The sequence below is a fragment of the Miniopterus natalensis genome, chromosome 8 (assembly GCF_054644295.1).
Source record: "Miniopterus natalensis isolate mMinNat1 chromosome 8, mMinNat1.hap1, whole genome shotgun sequence".
Classification (NCBI taxonomy): domain Eukaryota; kingdom Metazoa; phylum Chordata; class Mammalia; order Chiroptera; family Miniopteridae; genus Miniopterus; species Miniopterus natalensis.
In genome coordinates, this window is record NC_142088.1 from 29,526,847 (window position 1) to 29,545,928 (window position 19,082).

The following is a 19,082-nucleotide window of genomic DNA, read 5'->3' on the forward strand; positions in this document are numbered from 1 at the left end:
TACATACGGCCTTACAAAAAAAGATAAAATTCTATCTGGTAGTCATATGCTAAATTACTTGATTCTGAGGGAGACAGACTTCTTTGTAAAACAGTAAAGCCTGGAAACAAGAAGCTAAAACTCAAGGAGACTAAATTTCAGGATTTAATTCATGCTCTTTCAGTGTCCTTCACCTAAATATTCATTAGTAACATGTGGTTTGTTAATTACAGATTGTATACAGATATATCAATGGCTAAATAGGTGTGGTTTAATGTAAACAGCCAGCAAAGTGTTACATGTTATGATGCCATTAAAACAAAACTACAACTTACTGATAACCAATAAAAATTTTTAATATTGAGGAAGTCACAAATAAAGTGACTGAGGGGTTCATTGAAAAATTAACTATTTTATCTCAAAATTAACTATACTTTCAATTTTGATTTTAGCTTGAGTTGAAAATATGTTCACTTTTACAAATTAAAAGCAAATGATTAAAGGATCATAACAATTTGTCATCTATGTCAACAGAGATTGTTTTTTGATTCCAAAATATATTATATGTATTTGCCAAATACCATCTCAACTTTATTATCAGTACTGTTCTATGGACCTAACTCAATGTTTGCCGAAACGGGCAAGTATTTAATCTTACTTTGAAATTCAATTCTCCACAGAATGTAATGATTCTTTGGCCCTTGCTTTCCATAAGAATATGAACTTCCAAAACAAAGTCACAGTATCTGAAGCTAGCTGAAATCACTTTTGCTTGCACTTTTACTTTTAATATAGTGTATTTAATTATTCTATTTTAATTTTAAAAATATTTTTGACATGCCATGACTTTGTATAGATGAGCAAACATACAATTATTGCACATGGGTACACAGTTTTTAACAGATACCACCAAACTGCCCTCCAAAATAGCTGAAGTAATTTATACTTCCACCGGCAATTTTAGAGTTTCCATTTCCCACATCCTTTGCATCACTTGATTTCACTTAACACCTGCCAATCCGATAAGGCAAAAATGATCTCAGTTATTTTAATGGAACACTTTCAATGTTGTACCCTGTATGAATTACCTATTTTCTAAAGGGCATACATGTATTGATATTTTCCCAGCCTGGTCCTTCTGTTATATCTCTCTTTTCCTTTCTAACTAAATAATAAATGCTCACACAAAAAGCAACTTAAAATGCCCCCTCATTCCCACTTGCCAATCCTTCTCAGGGACACTAGAATATACACTTCTAGGCTTTACAGAAATGAAGCATGGCATGCTTGACAGAGAAGAGACACTGTGATAAAAATGACCATGTTGGACAAGCACTGGTATAAAGGTTAATCAAGAATCTTCAATGCCATAGCATGGTCTGTGACTTATATAATACTCATTCCTGTCCATATTGTTTTCTAAAAGGACACTGAAAATTTTAAATTAAAAGCCTATACTCTCAAAACAGTATGCAAAATAGGTTGAAATGAGACAAAAGGATGGAGTACAGATTTTAAATTTGAAATCATCAGATATGTGGAGGTAAATGTGAGAATAGAACTTGGAGGAGAGATGATATTACCTACACAAAGATGAGTCAAAGCTGAGAGAAGGGATATGCTTTTGAGAAGGCAGACAAATGGAAAGGAAGCAAAGGCCTCAGCCTCAGGGTTTACCCAGTGAGCAATCCCAAAGAGTCAGGAAAGCAGAGAGAACAACTTAAAAAATGAGAGAGCCAACCAAAGTGGATTTCAAAATGATAGAATGACAGAAACAAAATTAAAACAGAGCAAAGATCATTACATTTTTCCTTAAGATATTTAAGACAGTAGTAAGATCTTAACCCATGAAGTTGGTTGAAGGAGATGGCATATCCTAGCATGACACTGATTCAGAGTTTGACTATGGATAAGTAGGTAATTTGTTTATATCCCATCACCTCCCAGAATATAATATGGTTTATAAAATATAAAGTTAGACCAAGGAAAAGAGGAAAAGCAAATACTCAGCCATGTGGACTAATAAAACTGCTATGGTTAAGTATTAAATTCATTCTGAGCTTAGTGGTAAGCAGGGCAATAAGGTAAACAGTGCAAATCAGTTTCTTATAAGAAGTACAACTATATCTCAACAGAAATTTTTCCTAGAAACTGAAAAACAAAACGAAGTTTCTCATGTGTGAGCCTAAAATTCAAAGGCCAATGTCCTTGTCAGGTTTTACAATAAACAAATTTTATTCTTATTTATTTAATAGACAGTTATGCTGTATTTAACACATGCCAAATACTGTTCTAAGTAAGTCCTCTACAAAAAGTTAACTCATTTTTCACCTGGTTATTTCTTTTAATAATCCTCTATAAAACCTGGCAGTGTCCGGAGTGCATGCTGGCATTCCAGGTGGCTTGATGATTGAAAGATGACCTATACTTTGGAAGCTGAGCATTAGAAAAAACAACAGGATCAAATGGAAGCTTCCCTCCCAGAATAAGAGAAATGTTTATTACACAAAGGCAAAATGGGAAGATGTCAAAGACTGGAACCTACATTTGGAAACTAGATCATTCAGAAAACAGGATCATCTTTCACCAGATTAAAAAAATTTTCCGTCTTAAGGCCAGTGTTCTTCACTTTATATGTAAACTGGAGACAGCTAGGGTTCACTCTTGAAGTTCTTGATTGGAAAACCCTCAGGATTATCATATATAGGCATACTTCATTTTATTGTGTTTAGCTTTATTGTACTTTATAGGTGTTGCGTTTTGCGTTGTTTGTTTTTTTTTTACAAACTGAAGGCAAGACCCTCCACCAGCAAAAATATTACAACTTGCTTGTTATTGCGATACTCACTTTATTACAGTGGTGTGGAAGTGAACCCACAATATCTGCAAGATGTATACCTGTAGTCCTTGAATCAGTCTAGCTATTACTACAAACTTTGGTGGCAAAAAATAAACGCCTTTGAACTAACATAAACAAGACTATCTTACTGACCACTCAAACTCCTGGGCATCTGAGCAAATATTCTTGAAGGATTGCTTGGCCTAGACTGATTTTCTTTGGGGGCTGGAGAGACTGATAGAACATTTTTTATGTAGGGGTTGTCAATAAGTATTAGCCAAAAGAGTGTTTCAAAGTTATTGCTAAGAGATGATTTCTTATGTAGAAGGCAATGAAGGTATAAGCTTCTGGAAAACATGTAAATCACAAAAGGGGCTCAACTTCCTGACAAGGGAAAAAAAGAGGGACACTAAAGCCACTGAAGAGACACATATTGGAAGACATTTTCAATAAAAAGCAGTTCCTATCCTAAAGCCTTAAAGGACAACTTTTAAATGCCAGTAATTGCATTTTCCAATTCTGTGACTTTGCGCATAGGTATTTAACTAGTTACATGTCTGGTAAACTAGATGATAAAAGTGAGTACTAGATGAAATTAAGCATACACATTCTAGTCCCTAAAAAACATTAGAGTTAGAAATTTAACAGAAGTCTAGCTTTGTAGATCTTGAAGGGATTTGAGTCATCTAACTGAAGATGTTAAATGATGTGCCCATGGTCCTAGGACTGCTCTGTAGCACACATAATCATTACCACAAATTTTGCCCATCAAGTGATTTTTAAAAAAAATAACATTTTTTCCGTCTGGGAAAACAACATTAGCTTGGAATGTTTTAGGAAAGCGCCAACTTCAATTACAGGAAACATTAAGCTGTCCTGAAACTGAAAGTATTAAGAATCACACTTCCAATTTGACTTAAGGTACTACGGGGCTGGAGATAGAAATCTAAGTAAAAGGGAGGCAAAAGAGGTCATATGTCAGTGCAATATCATAAAAATAGTAGGCTATAAAGAAAGCAGACAGGTAAATTTGTAACCACACTGGGAAAACAAGGTTTGCGTCCATTTATATTACACAAAACAAAATATCCAGGAAACTGCTTCACATACTGTGTAAGGAAAACCAGTTTCAAGGCTAAACTGTGCAGTATAGATGAGTTAACACCTACTGTTTAAGTTAACTCGAATTTTTCAGTTAGTATTTTACCCGTCACATTTCATCTTCGGAATTTTGACTTTTATTTTCTAACACACGCCCGTCTCACGGAGTACATCGGACAGGCCAAAGCCGGTGGTTCCCAGTGCAAACAGGTGGTCTGTACTGCGTGCCCCATCTTCTCTGCCACGTGACCCTTTTCCTCCTAATCTCATTTCCGAAACAATATTTCCGGTGCCCCAGATGGCTCTACACTACAGAGACCTGACGGAGCCACTCTGGAAATATTAAGAATACTCTGCCACATTAGGCTTCCAAAGGGATGGTGTGAGAGATCGAAGGAGGGCAGACGGAGAGGAAGCTGGAGCCTGGAAAAGCGACGAGTCCGGAAGGCACAGGCTTTCCTCAACGCCCGACTCCTAAATGTCACTCGGTGGAGATGTTCGTGTGGCATCACCCACGAAGGGCTGGGCGGGAGCCCAGGTGCCGCGGCCCGGGGCCAGGGCGCGGAGCACGCAGCGTGGGCCAGACAGCCGCAGCTCCAGGGCGGGGGGTGGACCAGACCGGCCCCTGGCGGCTCCACCCCGACAGCCCGCGCCCGGGGCCGGGGAGGGAGGCGAGGGCCCGGCGGAGGGGCGCGGGCCGCGAAGGCACGGGCGCGGCCGGGCCTAAGCATGATCACATGGCGCAGGCTGCGCAGGCCGCCCGGCATCTCTTTCTTTCTCTTTCTAGAACCTCCTCTCCCGTCCCGCCCCACAGCAGGCCTCAAGGCCCCACGCAGAACGAGGCCTCCTCTGCCCCGCGCAGACACTCACTTTTCGCCCGAGGCCACCAGCTCCTTGCCCTCGCTGTTGCCGAGCGCGTCCGTCTCCCCCGGGCCGTCCTTGGGGCTGGGCGCCGGCGGGGCGGCGGGCGGCGACGCCCCAGGCTGCTGTTCCTGCTGCTGCTTCTGCTGCGCTGTGCCCCCCTTGCCCAGCTCCTGCAGGATCTCGGAGGGGGAGCTGGCCAGGCCCCGGGCGAGGGGCCCCGCGAGCCGGCCGCCCCCGCCCCACCACGGGTGGAGCCGCGAGGCGACCGCTGAGCCGGCGGCCTCCGGCCCCCCGCCCCAGGCGCGCCGGCACAGCGAGGCGAGGGGCTGCGCCCGCCTCAGAGCCGCGCCGGCGGCAGCCGACGGCCTCAGAAGGTCCCGCAGCATCGCCGAACCTCGAAGTCGCATCATGCCGCCCGCTCAGTCAGCGCCCGATCGATGAGGAAGGATGCTCGCGCCGTGGGCGGCCGCTCTCCTCCTGGGATCGGTCTCCCGTGGGACGGCGAGAGGACGAGTGAGGACGCGGCAGCGACGTGGGTGTGGGTGTGGCCGGGACTGCCTCCGCCGCCGCCGCCGCCGCCGCCGCCGCTGCTCCCCTCACCCGCGAGGGCTCCGCAATGAGGCCGAAGCGCTGAGGAGGGCCCGAGACATTGCGCGCTCGCCCTGCAGGGGGCAGGAAGACGCCGGCGGCCAGCCCACTCCGCCTGTTCTTATTGGTTAAGACTCTCGACCTTTCTTCTGATTGGGGGCTGGAGCAGTCAAATTCCCCTCAGCGTTTGTTGAACGGAGAGGCGGTCGGGGGACTGGCGGAGGGCGGGGAGAGGATCCAATTGACGTGTGCGGCGGGGGAGCCGCGGGGCCGGGGAGCCGGTGGCCGGGCCGGCTTCGGAGTGGCCCCTTCCCTCCCGCTCCGTCAGCCCCGAGGCTGCTCTGGTTGGGAGCCCGGGGCTCAGGAGTCTCGTCCCTTGCGGAGCGGATGGACTCTTGAACTCCGAGGCCTCAAACTGCTGAGGAGGTTGAATGGGCCGGAGGCGCCCCTTCAGCCGAGGGGCCGGCGGTCACCGGGCCGGCGGGAGCTCGGCCGGCCCAGACCCGCCGCCGGACCCTGGCTGTCGGGCGAGGGCATGTGGCGGCGCCCTGAGGGCCGCGGTCCCGCGAAGGCGGCCCCGGACGAGCCCCGTCCCCCTCCCGAATGCTACGTTTCCTTGAAACTTTCCACGGTTGGCGACTACTCAGCTGTGAAGTGTTTTGGAAAAAGTCAGCAAAATCCCCTCAGCTATGCGACCGGGCCGCGTGGAAGGCCCGCGCTCGGAGGGGCGGAGAGGGCAAGTTCCAGAACGCGGCGCTCTCCTTCCTCGAAAGTCGCTTTGTAAACGTACAGTATGTCAAATAAATATTTTTTTGAACAGCAGTGATTCCCTCAACACTAGTTTGCTTGAGAGAAAAATACACTTTCCTGTTTTCAAAGCTGCTTCATCGCGTTAAAATGGAAGCATCCGAGTAGTGGTTCTCTCCGCCGTTCCGGCCGGTGTCGCTTTGCCCGCCTGTCCTTTTGGACTTGTGGGGAAAGGGCCAAGGATCTGACCATCTCTGAGGTTTTCTCCGAGCCTACAGATACATTCCACGCAACGATTAAAAAAAAGTTACGAGAGGATTTCTTGGAACAGGTAGGTTTAAATGCATCGATCCACAAAAGTTAAGGGGACGATTTTCATGAAACAGGAAGGGTGTGTGTCAGGTGCGTCGTGAGCTAATCACCAGATTTAGTAATCTAATGAATCTTAAAATACTGCACGAGATTAGTAATTAGGAAGCCTGGCTGTACCTACAGGATACGCGACCTTTGGCACGTCACAGCCTTGCCATGTTTAAGTTCTTTCTGTTTGCTCTTTAACAGGAAGAACGTGGAAAAGCCTGTTGTGTAAAGCACTGAATCACATTAAAAAAAAAAAATGTTAAGGCAATTGCAAATTATTTAGAGGACTTATTGCTACTTCATGTTCCCTGTCACTAAAATTTGACGGGAGTGAAAGTAAGAATATATTCATGAAAAGGAACATCAGGTTTTGTAAGAAAGACAACAAATACTGCCGTTCCTGTCTGACGTATCAGTGACGTAACCCTGAATAGTCTCCCATCTCTTAGATATAAGTAGTTATCAATTTCAGTTGCCTCCTTTCTCTCAACCACATTAAGTTATTGACAAATCCAGTTACTATTTTTCTTCTGGTTTTTTTCTTAGTTTCTTTGATTTTTCTATGAAAGTTCTTTCCAACGATTAAAGGTTTAAATACTTTACTTAAATATAAAAAACAAACCTAGTAATAGATTACTTCCTAGAGTGTCTCCTTTCAGGGATGAGCTGGTAACAATGGACAGGCATTACTCCTAACATTTAGAAAAACTTAGTCCGCTGAAATGTAACCCCTCTTTGAGAGGACCATTTGAAAAGTTATAGACAGCTACCATAAATAGAATAGAAATGTGACTCACTAATGCTTTCATTCGATTCTTTTTTTTCATCTTATATCGTTTTTTAAATCTTTACTGATTGTTTTTAACCAAATACAACTTTGGAACTATGAATTGGAGTGAGTTACTATTTCCCTTAGGTTAATTATTCACCTAGGCAGTCATATCATCATATAAAACAAAATATATCCCTATAAAAACATTTTATACACATGTAATAGTCCACCAAAATAGCTACAAATAGCAAGTGGCTCTCCAGATTGACACATGGCTGGGCTGTCAGAGCTACTCTTAAGACTTCCTCTTTGCTACTAGGCTAAGGGCAGCTAACCTACCATGGGTTGTGGTCTCAGCCATTGAAAAGGTAATCAGCCATCACAGGAGAACTTGGAATGCACACACTTTGTTTTTATTCCAACCAGAAGCACAGTTCTTGAACTTCTATGTTCTTTTGAAGATTAAGAAAAGGCTAATGTTTTAAGATCATAATACAACCTATATGTAAGCTCCAGATCTTGCCCTTCACAAAAACTAAAAGACTATTGGTTGACCTAGAGCTAAATAGAAAATAATTCTACTTTGACTAACAGCTTATAAGAGTTGCCTAAATTTTTTGGGTTTTTTTGTTTGTTTGAAATTCTCTTTGGAGAATAGAGTAAGGTTTGGGAAACCTGTAAACAAGCTTTTGCTACTACTTCCCTTTTTTCTGTTAATTTCCTGCTTTAACTGGCCAACTTCCTAGCCCCACCAATAAACCTTGCCAAACATGACTTATTTTTCCAAAGCTGAATTTACATTTGCCTTAAAATAAGTATTCTAAATACCTCATCTGTAAAATGGGGATAATACTGGTATCTTATCTCATAGGGTTCTTGTGAAGATTCAATGAATTAATACATGTGAAGCACTTAGAACAGTGGCAGTAGCACTCTGTGTCAGCTATAATAATAATTATTAATAGCAATAATGACTATTATTATTAATAGCAATAATAATAATTACTCTCATTATTCTATGAGTGAATAAATTTTGTTGTGCGATGTGATTAGTTGTCAGGTCTATTATTGAAAAGCCAAACTAGGAATTGTTTTAAACATCTAATCATAAAATATCACTTAAAAAGAAGCTAGCTTCCTAAAATGAGATTCTTTACTTCAGTTCTAGAAAACAAACCAAAAATTTCCAGTGTCTTGAAATAGCAAGAGACTGCTGCAAAAACAGTCAGATTAAGCAGAGCTGGGCTCAGTGCCCCAGGGACAAGCTACTGACAAATAACTTTTTAAAAGTACTAAAGAAAGAATAACTGCTAGTGAAAAACAACAACAACAAACTTGCCTGAATACACGTCATATACAATTAAATCTAAAAAAATCTTTCATTTGCTACCTATATAAAGTAAACCTCTTTTCCGTGCAACCTCACACAAAAATGGTGAAAGAAATTTTCCTCAAATTTGAAGAAGCTATTTGAATGGTCTCATTTAAAATACTAACTACATGAAATTTTTTTTCTTAAATATATCTTCATTGATTTCTGAGAGAGAACAGGCGAGGGAGAGAGAGAGACAGAAACATCAATGATGAGAGAGTCACTGATCAAGCCCTCAACCTGGGCATGTGCCCCGACCAGGAATCGAACCCCGATCTCCTGGATCCTAGGTCGACGCTCAACCGCTGAGCCACGCCCAGCCGGGCTACATGAAATTTTTTTGAGGGTCCCCTCATAGGTGGAATGGGAGTGGGGTGGAAATCAGTTATTTTTCCTTCATTCAGAATGATATAGTAAAGATTTCAATTAGCTCAGTTTATAAGTTAATATTGTTTATACTTAGATCACAATTATATGCATAGACCCTCCATATGTTTATTGATTTTTCAAAGTGATTTTAATTCTAGGCATGTGTTTTTTGCTAAATTCATAGAAAGCATTAAATTGAACTAACCCCCATCCCAGAGATAAAAAAGTCTTACTTGTATATCAACAAAACTTTAAAAACTTTTCAATTTTATAAATAATCCAAAAGTCAGTCAAAACCATACCTGTCTGAGAATGAAAGCAACCTCTGTGATAGATTGTATTACTGTTCCCAAATATTTTTGTCTCTCTCAATGGCCAACATTACCTCCCAACCTTGGTGAATGGCAGGCTTGGCCTTATGCCTTCATTTGTTCAATGAAATGAGAAAGAAAGTGATGTATACTACTGCTGAGCAGAAACTTCAAGAATAATTGCTTGGTTCTGTCATATTTTTCTTTTATAACAAGAACAGCATGTTCCACAAAGGGGATGCTCCTTCATCTAGGTCCCAGAACGTCTGAACAAATCTGAAGATGACTTTGACTAACCAATAACATGAAGAAAAATAAACCTTACTGTAAGTAATTTTAATATGGGGGTTATTACCATCAAATGACTTGACTTAGCTTGACCAATAATATATCATTCAACTTGAATGAAGACTTAGCAGTCACGAGACCAATAAGGATCACAAAGAGAATTTGAGAACTCTAGAAGATAGGCAGTAGACCTCCAGAGCAGTTGAAACTTAATACCACTGAGAGAACAGTCAGAATAGTCATTCTCTTTCAGGGTCCATTAAAACCAAAGTTTAGGTAGGAGATGTTTGATTGATATTTCAACATTCCATACATATTTGGACATTTAATTGGGGGAAATTAGCAATTATTTGAAGAATGAACTCTAACTTTCCAATGTTATTTCAGCATCTGAAATTTCTCATATTTTTAAACCCTGAAAAAGAAAATTGAGCCTGGACTTTTGCCTATTTATGTTCATCCAAAGGTAAGATCATACTGCCAATTCAGAAACCAATTACTAAACTCCACTGAAATCATTATTTATAAAGCTAAATTCAGACATTTGAAAAAAGCATCAGAGTCCACAGTAATGTATTCCAGGGTATAAAGGAATCAATATTCATCCTCTGTATAGCATGGATTCCTCAAACTATATCTTTACTTTTCAAGCATCTGACATTTACAGTCAGTATCTGATTCCCTCTGTCCAGTTATAAGTCACAATATGGAACTCTACAACAGAAATATTAATTCATGATAGAGCTGCTTCTCACAGTGACAATGCCATGCGGTGTGTGTTCTAAGGCAGAATTTTATTTATATGCACTCCAGATAATAAAAAACAGTGTGATGTATAAAATATCTCTTTAGAAACAACATAAATGATCATCAGTAGGAGAATAGAATAAAATAATATGACACTTCCATACAGTGGGATAGCATAAGTTATTTAAAATTGATGATCCCCAGTATCATGTATTAAAGTGGATAAGTCTCAAAAACAATGTTGAGAAAAAAAAGTTACAGATTGATGTGTATATTATGATACCATGATTATAAAATTGTAAAACATGAAAAACAATATAGATTTATACAGATGTAGTTTAAAAGTTTCAAATATGCATAGGAATGATAAACATCAAATTTAGTGTACTGATTATTATCTCTATTGAAGATATACATAGAGAGCTTCTACTGTATCTGTAATGATTGATTTTTTTTTAAATCTGAAGCAAATATGGCACTTGGGTAGTTGATTACAGGTGTTTGTTACATGTTCTTTTTCTCTATGTTTGAAGAAGCTTTATTATGATGCTGAAAGCCATTATTTTTCTCTAATAATTGTAAGTGTAGAAAATATTACAAATCCAGTATTCAATTTTTAATGGTTCTTCTTAAACTTTATTTAATTTTGCCTAACCAATGCTGGGTGATAAAACTAGTAAGCAATAAAGCTACCCTGTAAATATATTTCAAGAATGCAACCAACAGACAATATCCTTGAACTGAAGACTTTACAAAAGGTAAGAATGACTAATATTTAAATGAACTTATACAAAAAAATTATTTGGTTCTTGGATATATTTACAAACATAAATATGAAAGTAATTCTTTCATTAATCAAATATGAATAAAAATATATCCTCTCTTCCTTTGAAGTTAAAAAAGCTATTTCTCTTTGTAATGCTACTGTTAGGGATAGGTATCAATTGCTAAATTTTATGGCTATAGAAATGATAAGTTAATAGGCCACGCAGCCAATTAATAATAAAGTTGGCAAAGACACACCCTCAAGCTAAATGTGGCCCTTGCCCTCATTTCTTTTGAACCATTGGACAAATGCCTACAAGAGATATGTTTATGCAAAAACACCACAAGGATCATAAAAATCTTTGGGAGTAATTTTCCTAATGAGAGGCTCAATAGTTCAGAATGAGACAGGCTAGTCAGCGAGGACAGGTGAATAGGGAAACTGAGACAGTAAATAGCAGTTTGCATCCATCTAGACAATCTAGATGCCAAGTAGTTTGCAGCCATATAGTAAATCCTATCTCCCCTAAACCAGGGACACTTAAGAGTAAATGGTTTGTACTTCTCTTCCCCAATCAGAGGGTAAATACCTTAAATCACCCTACTCAGGGAGACAGCAGAAATCCAATTAGTGCCAGTTGCCAACCACACCCAAGGACAGATGAAGTTAAGAGAATAAACCACATTTTGATAAGTCAGCATAAAGCTGATGAATATTCTATTGAGATCTTCCCCTTTATAACGGCCCTTTTACCTTCAAAACAGCCATTTGAGATGGGCAAGTAGGTACAATCTCGTTTTACAGGTTCTTTCCTAAGAACTCAGCTCAAATGTAATTTCTTCTGGGAAGTCTTCCCTGACCTCTCCAGGCAGAGTTAAGGGGTTCTTTCTCTCTATATCAGGGTTTGCTTGGTAATATCTTCATTTATTGTGTCACTCTAATTATTTGTGTACACCTATCTTCGAACTAGACAAGAGGATTTAGTTTAATTTTCGACATATCCACCATCATTTTGAATAATATCATTTTCAATCATGTAATTGAGGCTGTTTAATATAACATAGATGTTTATTCACTAGAAAAATAAAAGAAGTATATTAAAACAAATGAACCTTTCAAAAATGTTTTTTGAGTAAATTTATTATTTATGATATTTCACAAAGAGAAATTTTTAAAAATCAAATTGCAAAAGGACTTTATGGACACCTTGTTTTTAGTGACTGTCTACCTGTGTCAACCACCAATGAGATTACATAGATTAATAAAAAATGGTCTTTTGCTTTGAGGAGGTAGATGAAACACAGATACACAGACTCCTAATTAAAATATAGTATGCTGGGTGCTATAAATCTTATGTATGTATTTTAAATGGGTAAAGATGATATAGAAATGAATTCTAATGATGGAGATCATGGAATATTCTAGAAAGGAGGTGACATTTGGTAGGTAGAAATCCAAGTGTATAGATTGACAAGGGTATTCTTTCAAGAACAAAAAAGAGTGAAGTTCAATGGTAGGTTCAGGAACTACAAGTAATGTAGTGTGTTTTTATTAGCACTCTCCATTAAATATTTCCCAGTCTCTTTCTGTGTAAAATTGCACATCTGTACTCCCTTGAAGTTGGATGTATCCAGGCAACTTGTTTTGGCCAGGGAAATGTGATTATAAGCTTAAAAAGCCAATGCATAATTTTCTACTCTCTCTTTTCCTGTAACTGTTAATGCTTAAAGCTGTTGGCTGCGTTTATACCAGGGTATTTAAGTTCAGAGAAAGAATCTTTGTCAGTTTAAGCTTCTGTGATTTGGGGACTGTTTGTTACCATAGCAAAACTTATTCTATTCTGATTGATCCATTCATTATGAGAGGAAGGTAGAAGAAAGAGCAATGGATCATAGAGAAGCCAGTCCTATTGGTAGCATATATGAAGGTCAGTTTATAAAATGACCATTTACCTAAAAGTGTGTGTCCAAAATATTTGAATCAGTGAGTAAACATATTTTATGCTTTTTCGATTGAATGCAGTTTCTTACTAGCTGTTCTTATTTTCAACAACTAACTATAAAGCTGACAAATGTAATGAGTCAAGAAAAAGATGTCTTCGTGATCCATCCTTTATTCATCTTACAGTTATATAGTCACTGACCTATGTGTTCCAGGTAGAAAAAAATGTCCAGAGACATCTGCAGCCTTGGTGTATATTAGCTAAAGTTGGTATAGAACACTAGATGTTACTACATTTCTACTGTAAGAGGCATGATACAAAGGAGAATGATAACAATTTGGAGAGAGAGAGGTTTAGATTCTAATTCCAGCAGGTTGTGCTGCCTCCATACAGTACTGCCTTCATGGGTTTTTACTTTCTAGGTAACAATGTATTTTAACAGGGGTTTCTAGAAATGATGCTTTAATCCAAGAGAGTGACTGAAATAGCGAGAACTTGACATCACGTGACAGGCAAAAACAGAACATTTGTGTTGGTTGGCACATGAGCTTTGCTAACATCCTACCTGGGAGGAAGAGCTAAGAGACAGTAGATACTGTATAGGTAAGTTTGTGTAGTCAGAGGAGGAAATGAGGTAGTAAAAGGTCTAGACATGAGAGGTTGTTCTAAATTGTAAACATGTAAGGTCAAGTGTCTATGAACTGGTTGGAATACATATTTTAAGATACCCAAAACACTGAGAGAAATACCAAGGGAAAAAGAGAGGATATGGAACAAAGATGGAGATAAACTTAGTCTCCTTTATTGTTGTAGTTTTTTTCTCAATAATTTGTGAAGGAGGCCAAGTTAAGTGCCTCAAGTGTGTAACTTGCTAGAGTATGCACACATGTTGAGAAGGAAATCAAGTCCTTGCACAGTGAAAAGTCCAATAAATAAATTTTAAGTCCAATTCTGAAGACCAAATTTGTTTATTTAAAAGTTTAATAATGTATATAGATCTCTACAGGCTTTCTGAACTGAGAGTCAGGCAACTGGAGTTCTATCTCCAGCCTGGCCATTCTCTAGCTGGTTGACCTGGGTAAGGGTCTTGGCCTGTCAGTGCCTCAGTTCCCTTGCCTATAAAATGGAAGCTTAAACTAAGTGACCTCAAAGGTGTTGTCAGAGTCTCAAATGTGATCCTGAGTACTGGTTATATGCCGGTATGGCTTTTATCTGGAGATTTTTCGACAGTTACTGATGAATTCTCACGTCTGTTGTTTTTCCAACAGATATTATGGGTATTAATTTCAAGGGGACACACTGCAAATATCAAACAAGGTTAAAGAATGTTTTAAGTCCAGTGACTAGACAAAAGCTATAAACACCTAGCACATGACAGTTTTGCAAGAGCAATAAAGGGTACACACACCTTTAGGTTAATAACTGAAGTTACTGTTAAAGTATGGTATGAGAAGAGGCAATCGGATATACACAGCCAAGAAGCTCAGGGCCTGGGTGGGAACTTGTCCCAATGTGTGGAAAAGTGTTTCTTTAACCTGGTTGGTACAACTTTCAGTGGGTTTTTCCCTAGTGGTACATATTATTAGAATATAAAGGCAACTATATTTGAAGGTCATTCATACACAGTGTAGCTGGCTGGTACCCACACCCATGGTAGGGGGCTCTGTAGTTGCTTAGCGTGCACATGCTCACTGTCATTAGAAGCAGCTGTTGGCTCTAAAGAGCTCTAGCAGCCAGACCTCTCCAACAGTCTCCAGGACAGTCTTTTGGTGCAAACCTTAGTGTGTGCTTTTAGAGAGTCATTAGCAAAAGGAGATAACCACAAGTGTAAATAGAAAGCAGGTGGATTGGTACAAATAGTGTCACGCAAATAATTTTCGAGTCAATTACTGTAGGGTTTTTTTTTGGCTGGGGGGTTACTTTTTAAGGGGTTGGGATATCTAGGCTCCACTTATCTCTAAATAATAAAACTCTTTCACTCCTAGCAACCACTTCCTGGAAAACAACCTGACAAAAAGATCAAAACAGTGAAAAGAGGTCTTTTGCACATTTAACAATGATAAGAGAGGTTTTAAGAGCAAAATCCTATAATAGCTTCAATCAAATATGATTGTATCCACTATCTCTCAGATCAGCAGCCTGGGTTAGGAACTTCCTTGCTGCAAAAACACGTATTAACCTTTCCATGATCACTGCATGCTGGATATGACAATCACCCACCTCCAGAATTTTATGATAAAACAATTATTGTAATTTTATTGGATATATAGTTTGCCCCATGCATTAACTGCACAATAATAAAACGAATTGCTTCTCAAAGGGCCTCAGTTTCCTCGCTTGTAAAGTAAAAATAATAGCATCCACTTTGGGGGACTGTTATGAGAATCAAATGAGTAGTGTATGTGTATTATTCAGGAACAGGCCCATGGAGAAACTCAACAGATGTCAGTTCCTTGTTTCTTGCAATCCATTTCCATTAAGAAACCCGAGTGACCTTCTTTAAGCTATAAATCAGATCATGTTACTACTCTCCAGCTTAAAACCGTAATGGCTTCCCATTGCAGTCAGAATAAAATTAAAAATTTGTAATCTTCCCTACAAGGCCTCCTTGGCTCTGCCCAAATTCTTAGCTACAGCTTCAGCCGGTCTCCCACTGAGGTTTATGATGTGGCCACATTGCCTTCTTTCAGGTCTTCAGATGGGCTAGACCTATCTCATGGGTCCTACATGGTAGTAGCACAAAGGGAGATTTGGGGGCTTTATCTCTTATCTAATAATATGCATCAAACCCAATTCATTTAATATGCACAATTGATATTTTATAAATCTTATGTAAAATGCTATGCAAAAACAGCTCCTGAATTCACCGCTCAGAGTCAAATTGCTGCCCCTAAGGCCCTTCTAAATTACAATTTGGGAACTGTGACTGCTTCTGCACATGCTGTTCCCTCTGCCTGAAATCCTTATCTAACCTTTTTGTTTCTGGCAAAATTGTACTCTTCAGGACTCAGCTTAAATGTCACCTCCTTAAGTATGTTTCCTTGTTAAAACTCTCACCTGCTCTTTTCTTTCAAGCAAATGAATAATCCTGTGTAAACTTTTCTCCACTGCTGGACTGTAAGGTATATAAGGGCCAGGATAGCATGGCTGCTTCTCTCATGGCCACAGTCTGGCATAGAGAAGGCATGCAGGAAGTGCTCGTTGCTGGAGGCAACATTTACTAACCAACAAAATCCACCTGAGGATGTAGTGAAAGATCTCCCCTCCCACACACAAGAAAAATGGGAAAACATTGCTCCAGGCAACCTGATGCCAAATTTTGAGGGTCTTTCTTGAGCCAACATCCAGGAGGAAAAGAGAAAGAAAATGCCTCCATCGAACATCGTGACTTTGTATCTCGGCCTCTTCCTACTTTTTAACTTCCTTTCTTTCACCATGTCCGCTGCATTTCATCATACAGAGATGATTCTAGAGAAAACCTAAACTTCATACGAAAAGACAGATTTTAGAAAGAGGAAAAGCAGGGGCCACTCTGGGCAAGAAGAGATAAGCACTGCCTCAAGGGACAACAAGTCTCCTGAGCTTTCAGCAGAAATGTCCCTGCATGCATATCTTTGTACCTTGCTTCTTATTTGTATTACAAGAGCCTTTGAATCATTTACCAATGAGCTAAGTCACCTGCTTTAGTTTCCCGAGTTTCCCTTCAGCATATGTCTCTAAAAGGAAATGCTAATATCCTTTTCTAGTTAGATTCTAGATTTGGTCCCATTTGTATTTTAGTCATGACAGCACATTTGGTAGCCCAACACCTCTTCCAACAATACAGGAAACTTTTTAGGAAACCCCGTCTCCCCTCCCTTCCTTCCATGAATATTTATGAATGTTCCTAAGTGCCAAGCACTATGCTAGGTACCATCTCTTCTGAATTCCCTGGCTTTGTTAGTCTGTCTGGATGGACAGTCTCTCCTGCACTTTTTGTCCACTTTGAGTCTTCCTCCCTATTGGGCTTTGATTCTTCTTTAAGGTTTCTCTCCTGCCTGGTCTCAGAAGCATCATCCTTTAGACTATTTCTCCTTGGAAACCTCCAATGTGGAAGGCAGTCCATAGGGACACTCTTGGAGGAGAGATTTTCATGTCCGTGTTTAAATGTATATTTACCACTTAATAGCCCTGCAGCCTTGCCACTGACGTATGAGAACACAGTGGCAGCTGCTCTGTCAGGGCCCTTTGTACTTTGTTTACTTGAAATTTCTATTACTCTATCAGTTGAGGTTGCCACATAGTTAGGTATTTTTCTCAGAATTCTATCGTGTGTCTTGCCTACTGAATAAGATAAACAGAGTGAGAGCTGTCTTGGTATTGATGATCTATTATTATACTCAATCAAGTTTATTTGCACCCCCTTCCGCCCCTGCTCCAACTTTCTATGGCAATTTTTCCCCTCTTCATTAAAAACAGATTTCTGGAAACTTTAATGGAAATCCTGTATATATAATAGTATGAATTTAAGTAATCTTCCAGGCACATACCTTTAAGCTTTATCTTTACAGAATTTGAAGCTTTGGCACTCAGCCACTTTAACCCCTGTAAAGAAATTACATACCTAAGTGTCTTGGTTTCCTCTAAAATCACACCACTGAAGACCTGTCTGCTCCACCCGTAAGTGAGCCCTGTCCTGTCCTGATTTTTTAAACCCTCCCTTTAGATTCTAAGGCTCATCATAATTCTCAGGGCATATTCCCTGATTCTCCTTTGCTCCTATTTACAGAAATTATTCACTTTAGCCCTAATCTTGTAAAACCAAGCAAACTGCCCAGGGGGTGAGAATGAGAACAGATCATAGTCTGTAGTTTTATTTAGCAAAGAGTAACTCCAGAAAGGTATCAAAGCTTCTATACATACATTTTCTACAGTTTAACATAAGCCTTCATTTGCAGGATCTTCAGTTAGAGAGAAAAAGATGCCAAGATATCTCTCAATACTGAGCCTAAATTCCATGAATTCAGATGTATTATATACAGTCTAAAAAAACTCAGAATCAGTCCTAGCCGGCTTGGCTCAGTGGTTGAACATCGACCTATGATCCAGTAGAGGTTTGATTCCCGGTCGGGGCACATGCCTGGGTTTCAGGCTCCATCCCCAGTGAGGGGCGTGCAGGAGGCAGCCAATCAATGATTCTCTCATCATTGATGTTTCTATCTCTCTTCTTCTCCTTTCCTTTCTCTGAAATCAATAAAGACATATTTAAAAAAACCAACCAGACAAACAAAAAATGGCAGTCATATAATAAGTGTGGGAAGGAAGGGACTTGAGAAATTTGGCCCACTTCCCCGTATGTTTATTAACTTCCTCCAGCATGCCTCAAAACTGACCATCCAGCCACAGTTTAAAGAAGGTGATTTTAAAAGAATAAGGAGCCTAAATCTAAAATTTTAATCAATATTTCTTAAAAAACGCTCTACAGACAGCCTGCGTCAGAATTATATGAGTGCTGCTGAAGGGTCCTGGCAAAATCTACCCAAAAAGGACAGAATCCTAGAGCCTGGGGATACATCCTAGGGATCTTACCCCCCCCCCCCCCAGTGTTTCTTATACATGCTGACATTTGAGACTGCATTCTAACAGCCAAGGCAGATTACTAAGGCTGGAGAAAGCCTTTTTGACCCTTGAGTGGAACAGTCTGCCTGCAGGCATTTTCATAGGAATGTGGTAAAACAGCTGCTACAAACCTACCCCCAATATTTTCTTCCACATCACACCGAGTGGCCAAGAGAATTATGAAGCTGGCAGATGCATATGTTTCTACTTCCTGATGAAGATGAGGAAAGAAGCCATTCCCTGGACCAGGAAGAGGGGAACCTAGCAGAGTCTTAATACAGTACTTGGTACTGGTAAAACCATGTTCTGGGCCACTGGCAGTATATCTATGCAACCACACTAAAGGAAAGGATTTGAACATTAGTGACAATCTGGAGAAACTGATTTATTAGGAAGCATACGTATATGATTCATGGAACATATCATAATCAGTTTATTC

General features: G+C 40.0%; 2 protein-coding genes across 7 annotated transcripts in view; one reads left to right on the top strand and one right to left on the bottom strand.

The window, feature by feature from the left end:
- The window catches only part of GLS (glutaminase), a 73,392-nt gene extending 68,043 nt beyond the window's left edge, over positions 1 to 5,349 (bottom strand). The window contains exon 1 of one of the 3 annotated variants that reach the window (XM_087819695.1): positions 4,790 to 5,349. In XM_087819695.1, coding sequence (XP_087675821.1) covers positions 4,790 to 5,193 — 404 coding nt within the window. In that variant the 5' untranslated portion in view covers positions 5,194 to 5,349. The remainder of the gene's footprint in view (positions 1 to 4,789) is intronic. The other 2 variants (XM_087819696.1, XM_087819697.1) reach the window with 2 other exon arrangements.
- A 551-nt stretch (positions 5,350 to 5,900) lies between these two features.
- LOC107540166 (anionic trypsin-2-like) overlaps positions 5,901 to 19,082 on the top strand; it is a 97,011-nt gene continuing 83,829 nt past the window's right edge. The window contains exons 1-3 of one of the 4 annotated variants that reach the window (XM_016216898.2): positions 5,903 to 6,162; positions 6,251 to 6,449; positions 9,519 to 9,628. In XM_016216898.2, the coding sequence (XP_016072384.2) occupies positions 9,607 to 9,628 (22 nt within the window). In that variant the 5' untranslated portion in view covers positions 5,903 to 6,162; positions 6,251 to 6,449; positions 9,519 to 9,606. Of the gene's footprint in view, positions 6,450 to 9,518; positions 9,629 to 19,082 lie in introns of all 4 variants that reach the window. The other 3 variants (XM_016217039.2, XM_016216971.2, XM_087819698.1) reach the window with 3 other exon arrangements.